This window comes from Pelodiscus sinensis, chromosome 24 (assembly GCF_049634645.1).
Source record: "Pelodiscus sinensis isolate JC-2024 chromosome 24, ASM4963464v1, whole genome shotgun sequence".
Taxonomy (NCBI): Eukaryota; Metazoa; Chordata; order Testudines; family Trionychidae; genus Pelodiscus; species Pelodiscus sinensis.
In genome coordinates this window covers 20,102,212-20,118,562 of record NC_134734.1, presented here as the reverse complement: position 1 = coordinate 20,118,562, position 16,351 = coordinate 20,102,212, and the positions used below count along the sequence as shown (strand labels likewise).

Genomic DNA, 16,351 nt, shown 5'->3' with positions numbered 1-16,351 from the left:
TTTCCGGAATAACTAGCCAGCTGTCTACACTGGCCCCTTGAATTTCTGGAAAAGCACTGACGATCTAATGTAAGAAATCAGCCGCTTTTCCGGAAATACTATGCTGCTCCCATTCGGGCAAAAGTCCTTTTTCCGGAAAACTGTTCTGGAAAAGGGCCAGTGTAGACAGCACAGTAGTGTTTTCCGCAAAAAAGCCCAGATCGCGAAAATGACGATCGGGGCTTTTTTGCGGAAAAGTGCATCTACATTGGCACAGACGCTTTTCTGGAAAAAGTGCTTTTCCGGAAAAGCATCCTGCCAATGTAGACGCGCTTTTTCTGGAAATACTTATAACGGAAAACTGTTCTGTTTTAAGCATTTCCGGAAAATCATGCCAGTGTAGACGTAGAGGATGTGTTATTTTGAAATAACCTATTTTGGAATTTTTTTTCAGAATAGTTTATTGTGAAATAAGCGTGCAGCGTAGACGTACCCATAGGGTCCTAAAGGTCTTTGTAACAGTGAACTTCACAGCACAAAAGAGTTAAATTCTGATTTCAATGTCCAATCTCCACCGATTACGCCATGAGCGTCAATCAGCAGTGAAATCAGATTTAGTTCATTTTTCTCAACCCTTCCTCCAGATTTTCAGAAGAATGTAACCTCTAGCAGCTCTCATTTAGAGAACTAAACACTCATAAATTGGCCAGATTTCCAAGACGGATATGCACCCAGTAGCTTGCATTGTTCTTTAAGGAAACTTCTGGGAGATTCTCAGTAGTAGGTTGCTGAGTCTGTTTGAAAAGCTGTCTGTCAGAAGTTCCTGGCTTAATTAACTTACACCAGGTGGAGTGGGTTGAGAATGTTCCAACACTTTTTTGGCTGAAAAAATGGCAAAATCCAAATTGTTCACAAAACGGGATCCTGCCAACTCGAACAATTATTGCAGAAGAAAAGTTCTGAGATTGTCAACATTTCGGACGTTTTCCATCACAAAACGCTTGTTGATTTTGAAATGTTGGTCAATGTAGACTAAACCCCGAGGTGGGGAGGAGGGTTCATGAAATGATTGACGTTGAAATAACCCATTTTCAAAAGGATCCAAGCACATTTTTCCATCCACCAAACCCAATTTGGTTTTTTGAACCAGAGGTTTGGTTTGCCAAAAATTGCTGAGATGTTCCTCTCGCTTCGGGGCAGGGGCATTTTTTGATATTTCAAAAATGTCGCTGGGTCAGAAAAATGCCTCCTGGCTTGGCAGGGAGAAGAGGACGCTTTAGAGATAATAAAAACGGAGACTTTGGGGGCCGGATTCTCCACTCCCCTGCAAATTGTGCCGTTACTTATGCGGATGTACAGTGAATGCAGCCCACAGCGGTTCTGATCTGGGAGCCTTTGATGCTCCCTTTGCACTGCTGAATGTTATCTCAGGTGCCTCAGTCCACCCCGACATCCTGGGCTTCGCTCTGCTTTCACCTTGGCAACGCGGGTCTTCTTGAAATCAGAGCTTTGCTGCAGAGAAGTCGTTGTGCTGCACGTGTGATGTCAGCCGTTGCCAGGGCAGTAGGCTGTGATGTCACAAGGGCTGGAGGGTCTGACTTCACTGTAGCTCCGCATGGGAGACGCAAGAGTGCACCGTGAGGTGGAAAGAGGAGACACCGTTAAAAAAAGCCTCTACCCACAGCAGCACAAGAGGTCGCACCCCAGCACTGGGTGGGGGGGATGTCGGGCGATGGGTCTTGTGGCTGCAGGGGGATCAGGTGAGCATGGCTGGGGGGTAAGGCAGCTTCCTGCCTGGCCGGCACCACAGACTGTGCTGCGCCCCAGAAGTGGCTGCAACAGGCCCAGCTCCTGGGGGGGGAGTGCACAGAGATCTGCGCACTGCCCCTGCCCCAAACACTGGCTCTGCACTCCCACTGGCTGGGAACCTGTTGCCGGCAGCTTCTGGGGGCAGCCTGGTCTGCGGTGCCAGGAGAGGCAGGAAGCTGCCTTAGATCCACCGCTGCCCGGGAGCTGCTCAAGCTAAGCCCTTCCTCCCCCAGCCCTGAAACCGTCCTCTCCCCCCAAAGCCGGAGCCCCCTCCTACAGCCCAAAGCTCCCATCCTCTGCCCCACCCCGGAGCCCACGCTCCAGTCACATTCTATTGGGTGGCAGCACCAACGATTTCCTTCAACAGGGGCATGAGAAAAAAAGCTTGAAAACCGCTGGTCTATTCCCCCAGAACAGGGCAGGACCAGACGTCTACAGGGACGCGACAGGCGGGATGGCCCAGACATTTGTTCTGGTCTGGCAAGACGCAGGATCGATGAATCAATAGTCTATTCTCCTGGCACGTCTGGGCTTCCTAACCCCTCCGGGGACGTCCTCTGAGAGCAGATGTCCCTAAAGAGGTCCGGACATCTGCACTCGGGGCGGGCCTGCATTGCCAAGAGTTACACAGATCACTTACTGAGGGGGTTTGGAGTGGAAAGCAGGTGAAGAACCAGCCCTTCTCAATCAAGGTTCAAAGCCCGCATCTGATCCTAGTCAGGAAGGATGCTATTTGACTGGCCAGGGATGCCTGGATGGTACTGACCTGTCTGGCACTCACAGGAAGGTGTCTTTGAAAATCTTGAATCCAGCCGTCTCTGCCTAAATGACAAGAGTGGCTAAAAGACATAGGGATGTTAAATATCTTTTAATCAACTCACCGATGGATTTTCCATCGACTAGCCGATTAGTCGATAAGTGGGGAGGCGCAGTGGAGTTAACTCCCTGCCCCAGGAGCAGGGGCGGCCCGTGAGCCTAGGCAGACGAGGCAGTCGCCTAAGGCGCCACCAGCCCAGGGTGCCCGATGATGAAGTTACGGGGTGCCCCGGGCACCCGATGATGACGTCACAGCCATTGACGGCCGTGCAGGCGGGGGCGCCGATCGCGCCTTCCGCCTGGGGCGCCAGCTGCCGCAGCCATCCTAGAGCCGCTCCTGCCCAGGAGCTAACCCCGCTGCGGCTGTCTTTTAAATGTATTAAGAGCCACCGGGTTCTTAATACATTTAAAAAGCAGAGGTGAAGCATCTGGGATTTGGGGCGAGACGGGAATGGCTCACGCCTGGTCCCGCTACCCCCTGCGGAGATGGTGCTGGCTTTTAAACAGGCTCCCCCCGGCACCGGCTCCTGCTCCCGCCCCACGGTGCCTCTGATAGAGGCAGCAATGGGGGGAAGCGACTAGTCGAGGGACTAGTCGATTATTCCATAAGCTTTTGCTTGTCGGCTAGTCAACTAGTTGCTTACGTTCCTAAAAAGACCCGTGGGGCTTTCATACAGCTCTCTGGCAGCGCTGGGACCCCTAAAGAGCGTCAGCGTTTTGCTAGTGCAGGGGACAGCCAAGCTGGTACAAAACAGACCGTGCCACTAAGGAGGTTAATTTCATCAGCGAAGTAAAAACCGCGGCAAAGAAAAACAGAAATGAATCTTTCCTCCCTCCCCGCCCCCCCGACTTTTCTCCCTCCCAGAGGCAATTTCGTTCTCAACAGCAAATTAGGGCTTGTCTGGGGAGGTCACGTTTTCGAGCTTCTCGCCGCAACCGGCGGGGAGAGAATGGTACTAAAAACCAAATTAAAAAGCCTGAAAGACTTAAAGCTGCACTTCTCCCATCACGCCCTGGCTCCAGGAGCCGGAGCTTTGAGGAAAATCTGCCGCAACCACTAGAGGCCGTGGCAAAGCCACGAGAGACACTGGTGGGCTGCAGCTCGGGGCTGGCGGGGTGGCTCCTCCATACGGGACTAGCCCTCTGTGCTCGCGGGCGAACCTTGCCCGCCAGGCCCCCAGGCGGAGCGCCCGGGAAGCCAGCTGGGGAGGAGCACCTGCCTCCAATGTCCTAGATCAGGCTGAGCTCAGTGTGAAGTAGGGGCAGGTTCAATCGGTAGGGGCCCTGCCATCCTTTGATGCCAACTTCCCAGGGGCACAGGAGGGGCCCGAGGGGCTCTCATAGGCCAGCGGGTTGCAAACTTCTCACGACTCAGTTGATGCCGCGACCCAACTTCCTGCCTCTCCTGGCATCGCAGACCAGGCTGCCCCCAGCAGCAGGTTCCCAGCGAATGGAAGTGCGGAGCTAGTGCTGGGGGCAGGGGCAGTGCGCAGAGCCCTGTGCGCTCCCCCCCACACCTAGGAGCCGGGCCTGTTGCAGCCACTTCTGGGGCACAGCGCAGTCTGCAGTGCCAGGACAGGCAGGAAGCTGCCTTAGCCCCCTCACTGCTCACTTGATCCCCCTGCAGCCACGAGCCCCAGTACCTGACACGCCCCCCCCAGAACTGGGTAGTGATCCATCCTTTGAAAACCTCTGGCCTAGGCTACGTGTCGTCCTGTCCCTCGGAACAGGTCCTGCCCCAAAGAGCTTATAACCCCAGTAGGCCCAGGGCAGGATGGAGAAATGATTTGCTCAAGGTCACCCAGCTATAGAACCTAGGTCTGCAAGAGCACCTCCCTTCCCACTAGCCCACGCTGCCCTTACTACTCTCTGCCTGCCAGCCTGAGTGGCTGTTTTGCTGCTGTAGCATCTGCTGAGGCAGCCCCAGAACCCAGCCCGGGGACACAGAACCCGGTCCGATTCGCCATTTGTCCTGCGCCAGGCACAGTCAATCACACCAGGGCCTCCCAGGGTGCACGGAGAATCAACCCGTTTTCAGGGCAAGCTGCCGCAGCACCCGTGCGCTGCTCTCTGACCGGCAGGCGCGCCGAGGAAACAGATCCGTTTCCAGGCCATTGGCCAGGGACATTCTGTCTCGACCCGGCCGCGGCAGGGCCCGATTAGAATTGGAATTCCCCAGCGTTCCTTCCTCCCCACGTTCCCCTCCAAGAAACGTCACTGCCAAGCAATTCCAAGCGTGGGATTCATCTTGTGGCACGCTACCCTCCGCCCCCACACAGTGAGGCCTTGCCGGTGCTGCCAGGTTTTGGCCTTTTAGGGCCCGTCTACACAGCAGGGCTAACCTCGAAATAAGCCGTGCAACGTGAGCGACGCTAATTGTGCAGCCAGGGCGGGCCCAAGGTATTCTGGCACCCCGGGCACAGGCGTGCGGCACCGCCCCCAGGCGCACAGCACATGCGCGGGCCTGCCCCCCTACGGTGCACAGGCCTGCCCCCGGGGAGCACAGCGCATGCGCGGCCTGGCTACAGCCGCTGGCGCGCAGCCTGGGGCCCGCCCCTAGGGCGCACGGTGCAAGAGCGGCCCAATCCAGCCCAGCTGTCGCTGCTGGCACGCGCACCGGGCCGTGTAGGGCCCCGCAGCCGTGGGGGGAAGGGCGTTGCTGGCCGGCACCACAGGGATGGGTGGGGGGCCGGCGCTGCGGGAGCCGGGCGCGCGGTGCCTGATGGCAGCTATAAGGGACGCCGCACGCCCCTGACAGCTGCCATCAGGCACCCTCCATCGGTTGGCGCCCTGGGCAGCTGCCTGGCTCGCCTATGCCTCCGTCCGGCCCTGTGTGCAGCTGACATCGAAATAGCTTAACTCAACTTTTGGCGCTGTCCACGCAGCAGTTATTTCAAGGCAGAGCACGACCTCCTTTCCTCCTCGTACAGCGAGGGGTTGCAGGATTCGGAGTAAGGAGCCCGTTAGTTTCGAGTTTGTTTCGGAACAGCGGGCTTGCAGTGTAGACACGCGCTATGTTATTCCGTAGACATCGCCTTACTGCGCATCTCCTCTATTTCATCAGGGGGTGAAAGCCCCAGCTCCCGCAGTCACGGGACCAGGTGTGACTCTCGGCTTTTGATTCCCCAAATCCAAAATTGTCTAGCCCTTATGGGGGCCATTTTCAAGGGGCCGCTGACCGATCCAGTCTCAGGGGTGGGCTGCGACTGATTTTCAGCTCAGCCTCCCAAATCCTCCCCCAAGATCTCCTCGGGTTTTGTTTTGGGGTTTTTTTTTGCTTGACAAATTCCTCCCCTCCCCCCCTTTTTTTTTTGCCTTGACTGGAGCCACCAATTGCTTAGGACCGGCCCTGGTGGGAGCCCAGAAAAAACTTGAAAACAGGATCTCTGCCTCCTTCTGCCCCAGGAGGGAAAGCAGAAGGGAAATTAAAAAAAACAACCCCTCTGATTTACTTTGTTTTACACATCCTGATGGGCAAGGCAAGCGCGAGACTTTGGTTCAATGCTTTAGTGACACAGCGTCAGAGAGAAGCCAGGTGGAAAGTCCGCTGGTGCGGAGAGCAGGAAGGCTGATGCTGTGGCCGTCAGCGATTCTGGAAGGTGGCAGGAGCCCGGGAAGGAATGATTAGGGAAGTGGTTTGAACACATCTTGTCACCTCGGAAGACAATGATCACAGCTGAGTTCTTGCTCCCCTCCCCTTTATAAAATCCCTGCTGCTGCAGCCCTACCAGGCTAGCAGTGTCTGTGCTGGACAGGCCCAGTCTAGAACAGCGTTTCTCAACCAGCGGTACGAGTACCCTCAGGGGGACTGGAGAGAAGTCGGGGGGTACGTCCACACAACTAAACTTTGGAGAAAACTGAATTTTTGTTTGAAGTTTTTCAGCGCTTTATTATTTGTGTACTTTTTACACCCAAGAATTTCATCACCCGCCCGGCTACGATTAAGTTGTTTAAACAAACGTGTTGCGATGGTAGAAAAACATTGTGTGTGTCTGAAAACTGTAGGTACTGGGGGGACTTAAACATTTTTTTAAAAGGGGGTACTTATCATTCTTTTTAAGGGATACTTTATAAAAAAAGATGGAGAAACACTGGTCTGGAATAGCAGTGCAAGCAGATCAGGATTGAGGGACATTGACAGAACTGGCAGGGACAGAGGCGGGGGGGTGAGGGGGTGATCTGCCATCCTTTGACACCAGGGCTGGAATAGCAGGGGGGCTGCTACAGCAAAATGGGGTGTGGATTAGGAGGGAGACGCATGGGCAGAACTGGGGAGGGGGGGCTGGAATATCAGGTTGCTAGTCTGGACTGTCAAAACAATTCCTCTTCCCGTTAACTCCGATCCCAACAGCCCCCACCAGAAGGGAAACGGAACAGGCATTTCCCACCCCGGCTAACATCAGCTCCAGCCAGTCACTGGGAACTCTAGTGTCAACATGGCACCCCCCACACCTTAAATTCTAATATAGACGTGGTACCCCCCACAACAGTAGCGTCAACATGGTACCCCCCACTCCTTAAACTCTAGTATAGACGTTGTACCCCCCAACTCTAGTGTCGACATGGTACCCCCCACACCTTAAATTCTAGTATAGACGTGGTACCTCCCACAACTCTAGTGTCGACATGGTAACCCCAACACCTTAAACTCTAGTGTAGACGTGGTACCTCCCACAACTCTAGTGTAGACCTGGTACCCCCCCCACCTTAAATTCTAGTATAGACGTGGTACCCCCCCCATGCTAGTGTAGACCTGGTACCCCCCACACCTTAAACTCTAGTATAGACATGGTACACCCCCCCACGCTAGTGTAGACCTGGTATCCCCCACACCTTAAACTCTAGTATAGATGTGGTACACCCCCCCACGCTAGTGTAGACTTGGCACCCTCCACACCTTAAACTCTAGTATAGACGTGGTATCCCCCACAACTGTAGTGTCAACATGGTACCCCCCACTCCTTAAACTCTAGTATAGACGTGGTACACCCACCCACGCTAGTGTAGACTTGGTACCCTCCACACCTTAAACTTTAGTGTCGACATGGTACCCCCCACACCTTAAACTAGGGCTCAGCAACCTAAGGCTCACGAGCCAAATATGGCTTGCGAGGGGAGCACATCCGGCTCTGCCGGCAGCCGCTGGGTGCTCCCTCCAGGGTGTGCGCCTGCATGGGCGCGCCCACAGAATTGTAACCCTTGGATGTGGAAGGTAAGATGCTGCTGCTGCTGGCGGGGAGGCGGGGCCCGCCCCAGGAGGAGCTGGGCAGCTATCACGCAGCCCTGGTCCCAGCTCCAGCCCTGGGGAGAGGCCGGATGGCTCCGACCTCTCAGCTCCTGCCTCCTCGGGGTACCGCGGGGAGTCGCTTCCCACCCCCCCTCACCCCGGACTGCAGGGAGCCCCTGGCCGGTGAATGCTCGGGCTTCTTGGTGGGATGTCCTCGTATTTTGCTTCAACATCTATTGTGATTCTGAATGCCTTCCCGGGTTGGAGGTACCCGACAGACACAGGTGGAGACAGAACAAGGTTCACAAAGGGAGTGAAGCGCCACAGGCCACACTGAATGGCTCATTTGTGCTGTTATTAAGCAGCGTGTCGATTATCACGACTATTAAGCGGTGCGTTTTCAGCCATGCAAATGGGCATTCTGCTGCAGCGCTTTGTTGACCCCTTGTTCTGAATGCTGATGTCATTTGGCTCTTTGGTGGGAAAAGGTTGCCGGCCCCTGCCTCAAATTGGCTCAGAGGGTGGCTCCTCTAGGCTAGGTCCTACACCTAAGAGGGCAGCAGGTCAGACTAGTGCAGGGCTTCTTAAACTTTTTAAGACAGAGGAACACCAAACAATAATTTTTTTTATGGGGAACACCAAGGATTTTTTTTGTTGCGGGAAAAAAAAGCCCCCAGAGAAAAATTGTTGAGCAAAAGAAAGAAAAAGGAGGCTTGTCCCTTTAAGGGCAGCATTCTGTTCTCTCTGCGGCATACCTCCGACTGCCTCAAAGAAATGCTGGACTAGTGGCTAAGGTCTGGTGGGGCACTTGCACACCTGGTTTCATTCCTGGCTCTGCCACTGACTTGCAGTGTGATCTTGGGCAAATCCCTTCACTCGCTCTCTGCCTCAGTTTCCCCACCCGTTCTTTGTCCGGTCTCTTTTGATTCCAAGTGCTTGGAGGCAGGATCTGTCTCCTATTGTGTGTCTATACAGCACCTGACGAAATGGGGCCCTGAGCTCAGCCGGAGAGGGGGGCAGGGCTGCGCTCTGGGCCTCAGCCCCATTCCCACCGTGAGTCAGTCTTGTCTCCTGGGAGGAAGCTCCGCAGAGCAGAGGCTGCATGAGCAGCGCCTGGCACCACAGGGCCCCGGTCTCAGCTGGGCTTTCTAGGAGCGGCTGGAATAATAACAAAGCCACAACGCCGGGGAGGTTTTGGCAAGACGCCCCTCGGGCAGCCTAAGGCCCGAGGCACAAACAGGGCCTCCCAGGCACCCCGCCCTCCCAGCCGCTCGATGGCCTGTGGAGGAAGGTGGGCAGGAGGAGAGCTGTTCGGAGCCAGCTATTGTCGGCCGCGGGGGAGGCATTCTTTCCGCCGGGGCGAAATGTCTGTGGAATAGCCGGGCCGCCTTTGAAAGGCTGCAGGGGTGAATGTATTAGCGCCGAGCCCCCTTTCAGAGCTGTCAGTGGTGATGACTGCTCTGTCTGAATGGCCAGAGCTCATTCAGGGCTGTGAAAGGAACCCCTTCTCCTTTGCCTCAATTCAGGCCGTGAATTGAGCAAACTTGGCCAGGCCGGGGGGCGTCCTTTATTGCACGCTGGGAAACCCGGGGCCCAAAGAGAACCCCTCCTCGGATGAATGGCTGGGGCTTGGGAGATGTGTTTGGAAGGAGCCCGGGGGTGAGCGTTGCTCTGAGAATAGGCCGCTGGGAGACAGAGAGGGCAAGGTAGGGTCGAGCCTCTTGGGGAGTGGGAGGTGAGGCCGCACTAGGCGAAAGGGGCTCGGAAGGGCTCGGAACGGAGCTCTCCGTTCTCTTTGATCACGGAGATGTTAATCGGCACCGTCCATCCCAAAGGATCTCTAGAAGGCCCTGGGAAATTGCCGTTCTTGTGCCTGCAGTGCGACCGCTGCTGGGGTGGGACACGCCAGCCTTGTAACAGCGCCCAAAACCACTGCGCAAATTTAGGGCAGGAAGGGAAAAGGAGCATAGGTAGCTTGTTGAAAACTTCTGGGCGAAGTTCCCTGTTTTCCTTTCGGCCCGTTTCGAAGCGGACCTGTGCCTCTCCTGGAAAGCGATTTTTTCCCACGACAGTTTAACAGTTGAAATGGGGACTGAAGATTTTTGATGATGGGGGAAAAAATCCGGCTTTTGAGAATGAGTTTGGTAAAACTGTGCCATGGAAAAAGAAAAGCTAAGACTCTCTGGCCCCGGATTTCCTTCTTGCAAAAATGGCCACTGTTACGCCCAAAAGAGTATTCACCAAGAATTTAGTGCTGGCACCCAGCCGATGCTGGAGGGTGAGACTGGTGGCAGAGTGCAGTGGTGCATATTGCAATTTAAGCAGGACTCCAAAGTGAACTGCCTTCTCAGCCAAAGGTCACGGGACTCTAACGAGCCCCAGTGATTAGCGGTTTGGTTCAGGAATTATACAAATTATGCATCATGTAAAGCCTACTCATTTACCTAAGCAAGCATGCAGCTAAAATTGGGGAGTCCAGGAAGGACTCTTAGTTTCTGTGCTTGGCTCTGGGAGGGAGGCCTGCCAAGTGGTTAGAGCAAGTGAGAGTCTGGGTTCTAGTCCCATCTTGGATTAATCAATTGACTTATTGGTACCTCCGTTTCCCTAGGCGCTCCCATCTTTTCACAGCTAGTACCTCTCTCTTGTTTGCTATGCCCGTGTTCTGTTACAGTGTTTCGTAAACGTTTTAAGACAGAGAAACACCAAAAAAACAAACAAAAAAAGAGGATGAGGAAAAGTTATTGAGCAAAAAGAAAAATAGGGTCGGAGGGAAGTTATTGAGGAGAGGGGGGCGGGAAAAGGGTGGCTATTTTGAACTCTGTTGTTCTCCACGACTGCCTTGCGGCACACTGGTGTGCCAGGGAACACAGTTTAAGAAACACTGCTCTATCACATGCATAACAGGGTTGGGAACTGCTTGGAGACAGGCACTGTAATGGGCCTAACAAGCGTATGGTCATCACTTTGATCCCCACTACCAGGGAGTCCCACAGGTTAACCATGACTATGCCAAGGAGGCCCACAGGTTAAACTTTCCTGTGCCAAAAAGTCCTACGAGTTAGCCCCAATTCTGACCTGCACCCAGGAGTTCCACAGATGAATCCCCCACTGTGACCTGCACCAGGGAGTGCCACAGATTAACTCCAAACATGGCTTGTGCCAGAGACTCCCATAGGTTAACCTTGATTGTGCCCTGCAGAACTCCCCTGTTCAGGTCATTACTAATATTCCCTCCCTCACTCTCCTTGCAGACGCAGTGGGCCTCTCGGACCTGGGCCACGTGGAGAGCGTCCAGGAGAAATCGCAGTGTGCCCTGGAGGAGTACGTCCGGAATCAGTACCCCAACCAGCCCAGCCGCTTTGGCCGGCTGCTGCTCCGCATGCCCTCCCTGCGCATCGTCTCGGCGCCCGTCATCGAGCAGCTCTTCTTTGTCCGCCTGGTGGGCAAGACGCCCATCGAGACCTTAATCCGGGATATGCTGCTGTCGGGCTCCAGCTTCAACTGGCCCTACATCCCCATGCAGTGAGGAGGGAGGCAGGAGGAGCTGGGGTTTGTGGGGTGGCAGAGACGCACCCCTGGATTCTGTCCGGAGCAGGCAGGGTCACGGCGACTCCTCCCTGCTTTGGAGGAATGGGCAGGGCTTCCCGCCGGAGGGCGGGCGTTGACGGTTCCATGGCACGGGGGTGCCAGGCCTAGCGCCTGGACTCTGGAGAACAAAGGGGCACGGAGCTGACTCTGGAGGGGTTCAATTCTCCACGGGCCCTTCTTGTTCCGCTTCCATGGGGGCAGGAATTCCCCCCTCCCGGCCCCGAGCTGCCCGTCCTTCCACCAGCCTGACAGACAAAACCACCTGTAACCTTGCAAGCCACCTGTACCCGTTTGCTTCTGTTTGACCTGTATGCACGGAAAACTCTGTACCTGCCCCGGCCTGTGCGTGGACTCTGCCACACAGGGACCACACGTACGCACCCTACTCGGGGGGGGGTTGAGCTCGGCTTCCAAGTGCCCAGCAAGCTGCCGCTTCCCGGCAGCCCCTGTATGGACTGAACTCAAGGGCCGGGCAGATGGAGCCCACCTCTGGCTTTTGACTCTATCAGCATTTGGTACCTGGCCGCTGAGAACGGAGGACTCATTACCGGAGTGGCCTTGATCATGTGACAGATTGCTTTCTTCCTTTTCTGGGTGGACAGAGTTGTCAAAGCGGGGGGTGGGGGGGGGTGGGGGGTGGTTCCCGCTTGGTAACACACACACAACGTCGAGTTGCAATTTCATTGCCTGTGTGTGTGTGTGTGGGTATGTGTGTGGTGGGATGGGATGGGGGGTGGTTAAAATGTATCATTCCCTTTGGACTAAAAGGAGGCACGGACTATTTATAAATAAAATAAACCTATATTATATCCTAAATTCTTCTGTTCTCCCCTTGAAAATGAAAGTGTATATTCCCCCATCCCGTCTCCTTTCGTTTTTCATTCACCCCCTTCTTGTTTGTAACGATATTTTGCTGTGGATTGTGGATTTCTCTTTGGAAACAAAAAAAACCAACCTTTTTTTTTTGGTGGCGCTGGCATTATAATTAAAACTGATGCTCGCTGAATTTGTTCCAGGTTTTCTTCTTCTTGCTGGAGTGCCCTGGGGCTCTCTGCATTTGGGAAGCCGAGCTGTCTGTTCGCCAGCCATCGGCGGCGGAGACAGATGGTCCTGCCTAGTGGGATGGGGCAGATGTCTCGGGAAGTCGAGCCCAACCGCAGCTGTTCGGTGGTACCTTGGTGGAAAGAATATAAAGGACGCGGGGCTGGTGGTGAGCACTCGGGGCGGGAGACTCGCTGTTGGCAAGCACGTAAGCAACCACGTCACTTTAAGCGCCCCCGGTTCTGACGCCCGCACTTCACTTTCAGCAGGCACCGAAGTGCCCTTCTCGCATGCGGCTGTTGTGCTGAATCTGGACCGTAGCGATGGCCGAGATGGGCTTTCCCTAAACTCCTGGCTCCGAATGCCCCCGACCCTCGAGATTTGAGCTTCAACTTCGTTGCTGGATCGTTTCTTGAGAGCCGCCCGAATTAGGACCCTAGGTCTGGCTGGGCTGTGGCTCACGCCCATCTCTGATTCGGGGACCAAGGAATTCGATTGGGCTCAATGGGCCAGTTGCAGGTTTCCGTGCAGAGCTGTTGTCAATACCTGGGCCAGGTGTCTCATTTCGCAGATGACAGATCTCTGTTAGCCAGCCCCACGGAGTGGGACCGTGATATAAAGACTAAGCCAATAAATATTATCATAGCATCTAGAAAGCCCATCTGAGATCAAGGCCCCACTGTGCTAGTCACGGCATAGGCCAACGGTGGGCAAATACCAGCCCGCAGGCCAGATCCAGTCCACCAAGGTTAGCCCCCCGCTGCTCTATTTACCTGCAGCTCCGCAGCTACGGGCGATCGCAGCTCCCATGGGCCGCAGATCCCTGTAGCCAGCCAATGGGAGCTGCAGGAAGCGATGTCCCAGTCTGTGCCACTCCCCGCAGCTCCCATTGGCTGGGAATGGCGATCCACGGCCAATGGGAACGGCAATTGCTGGTACCTGCAGAGTTGCAGGTAAATATAGTGGTGGTGGCCAACCACCACTGGCCTAGGCAGAAAGGGAGAGCCAGATCCTGCCCAGAAAAGCTCCCAAGCTAAGTAGACAAAGGGTGGGAGGGGAAACTGAGGCACGGAATAGCCCTGGGCTTTGCCCAAGATCACCAGACAGGTCACGAATAGACCCCAGCTGTCCTGGGTCACTGACTCATTAGCCCATGCTGTCTTCCGTGCACATTTAACGCCACTGAACAAAATCAAGAACAATTAAGACAGATCACATTCATACCTTCCCAAGCCTGCTTTGAAGAGCCATACGGTTTCAGACACCATCGCCCAGCCGGGAACCCAAGTCCCCACAATCCCAGTCAAGTGCTGTAACCACAAGGTCACACTACCCCTGCGACAAGAGAGGCACAGCTGAGTCCTCAAGCTGGCATGGACGCTCAGGATGGCTCCATTGCCTCTTGGGGCTGCAAAATTGACAGCGCAGGGCCCACATTCTGGGTTCTTAATACGGGAACAATGTGGGGGATTGCAAACACTCCTCTCTGTCCCGAGCGTAGCCCTGTATAGCGTAACAGCCGCCTTAGAAATCAGAAGTGGGGGGGAGAGGACTCGCCACACTGAAGGCGGAGGTGTTTTATTATGAGGCATTTTGAAAAGCCCATTAGAGAAAAGTCAAAAATGGCCTTTTCAAACCAAAGGACAGCCGCGCGGCTTCATCTGACCCCTCACTAAATAATGGCGGGGGGAAATATTTGAAGCAAACACGCGAGAGGTTGGATTGCGGACGTTACATGAATCACCGGGAGTGTGTCCTCTGGAATTCATCCAAGGACAGACCCCTGGAGAAGTTATCCCTCCGGGGGGAGATGCTGTTCAATGATCAAGCCTGTCTGCATGGTAGAAGAAAGAAAAAAGGTGGCACGTTCGAGATCGGACGCCTCTCCGGCTATAGGCCCTTTATGATACCAGAGCAGCACAGAAGAGCCTTTCGTGCACGAGATCAGACCCAAAGAATCGAGGGCTAGAAAGCTTTTACCTCGTTCCAGTAATCACCTAAGACTGTAAGACACAAAAATGGCTTTGTGGGGCGAAACCAATGGTCCGTCAAGCCCAGCAGCTTCGAAAGGAATAATAAGAGCAGGGCAAGTTATCCCCTGCTGCCCCATGCCCGGCTTCTGGCAATCAGAGGCTTAGAAACACCCGGCCCATGGGGTTGTGTCCTTGGCCATCTTGGCTAATCACCCCGGCGGGATCTGTTCTCCGCAAACGTCCCTAATGCTGTTTTGAACCCAGTTCTAGATTTGGCTCGCCCAGCATCCCTGGCAAAGAATTTCACAAGCAGCAGCCAACGGCCATTTGGGGCACCGTGGAAAAATGGGCACTCGGGGCCGGGTCAAGGTGGGGGGACTGAGGGCAGAGAAGATAGAGAGGGACCCCCACTTGCTCTGGCCCAGGGCTGTACAAAAGTTTAACCAGCCTCTGATCAAGAGGTGACTGTGTGTGGTGCGAAAGAGTACTTCCTTCTACTTGTTTTCAGCCTTGCATGTAGAATAGTGATAGAAATCACTATCACTACAGGCAGTCCCCGGGTTACATGGATCCGACTTACATCGGATCCCTACTTACAAACGGGGTGAGGCAACCCTGCACTAGCTGCTTCCCCCCAGCAGACCAGGGAGACACGAAGCTAGCGCCCCCCCCAGCAGACCAGGGAGACACGAAGCTAGCGCCCCCCCCAGCAGACCAGAGAGACGCGAAGCTAGCGCCCCCCCCCCAGCAAACCAGGGAGACGCGAAGCTAGCGCCCCCCCCCCCCAGCAGACCAGGGAGATGCGAAGCTAGCGCCCCCCCCCCAGCAGACCAGGGAGACGCGAAGCTAGCGCCCCCCCCCCCCAGCAGACCAGGGAGACGCGAAGCTAGCGCCCCCCCCCCAGCAGACCAGGGAGACGCGAAGCTAGCGCCCCCCCCCCCAGCAGACCAGGGTGATGCGAAGCTAGCGCCCCCCCCCCCCAGCAGACCAGGGTGATGCGAAGCTAGCGCCCCCCCCCCCCCCAGCAGACCAGGGAGACGCGAAGCTAGCACCCCCCCCAGCAGACCAGGGAGCAGCTTTTCTCAGCAGACACCTCAGCTTGAGAATAAAGGACTGAGGGAAGTGAGGTGTGGGAGAATAAAACTGAGCTCTGGAGAAATGTTTCCCCTACAATATGTACCAGTTCCGACTTACATACAAATTCAACTTAAGAACAAACCTACAGTCCCTATCTTGTACGTAACCCTGGGACTGCCTGTATTCTACATGCAAGGCACTACATTTAGCCGTTTGGAATGGAAATCCATCAACCATACGAAGAAACTTGCACAGATACAGACAGACATCATCTTTCTATCCAAGTGCAAGAAGATGGACATCGTACTCAAAGGACTGAAAGTGAACATATGTGTTCATTTTTTTAACTGTATCCTTTGGTACATATGGTTGTGACTATTTTCTTCCACTATTTGATCTGAGGAAGTGGGTCTGGCCCACGAAAGCTCATCATCTAATAAACCATCTTGTTAGTCTTTAAAGTGATATATTGTCCTGTTTTTTGTTTTCAGCCGGCTGCCTAGTCATTCCGTTGGGCGACCCTGGTTTGTGTGTGCGGGGAAGACGTAAGCAATGCTTCCCGATTCACTTTCTCCACACCCGCCAAGGTATTAGAGTCTCGATCGTATCCCCCCTGCATTGTCCCTTTTCTCTGCTAACCAGTCCCTGTCCCTCGGCTCTCTCCTCAGATGAAAGCCGTTCCACATCCCTAATTAATTTGTGGTGCCCTTCTCCGTGGTTTTTTTCAAATTCTTATCAGTATATTTTTGCCAGGGCTCCCTGCAGTGTTCCAGGCGTGGGTGTACCTGGGCTTCATATGGAGGCAGTAAGGTATTTTCTGGCTTGTTATCGGCCCCTTTCT

General features: G+C 54.6%; 1 protein-coding gene across 3 annotated transcripts in view; it reads left to right on the top strand.

The window, feature by feature from the left end:
- The window catches only part of LOC102455595 (nuclear receptor subfamily 2 group F member 5), a 44,206-nt gene extending 32,717 nt beyond the window's left edge, over positions 1–11,489 (top strand). For all 3 annotated transcript variants that reach the window (XM_075907033.1, XM_075907034.1, XM_075907032.1), the window contains one exon: positions 11,083–11,489. In XM_075907033.1, the coding sequence (XP_075763148.1) occupies positions 11,083–11,357 (275 nt within the window). In that variant the 3' untranslated portion in view covers positions 11,358–11,489. The remainder of the gene's footprint in view (positions 1–11,082) is intronic.
- Positions 11,490–16,351: the final 4,862 nt, after the last annotated feature.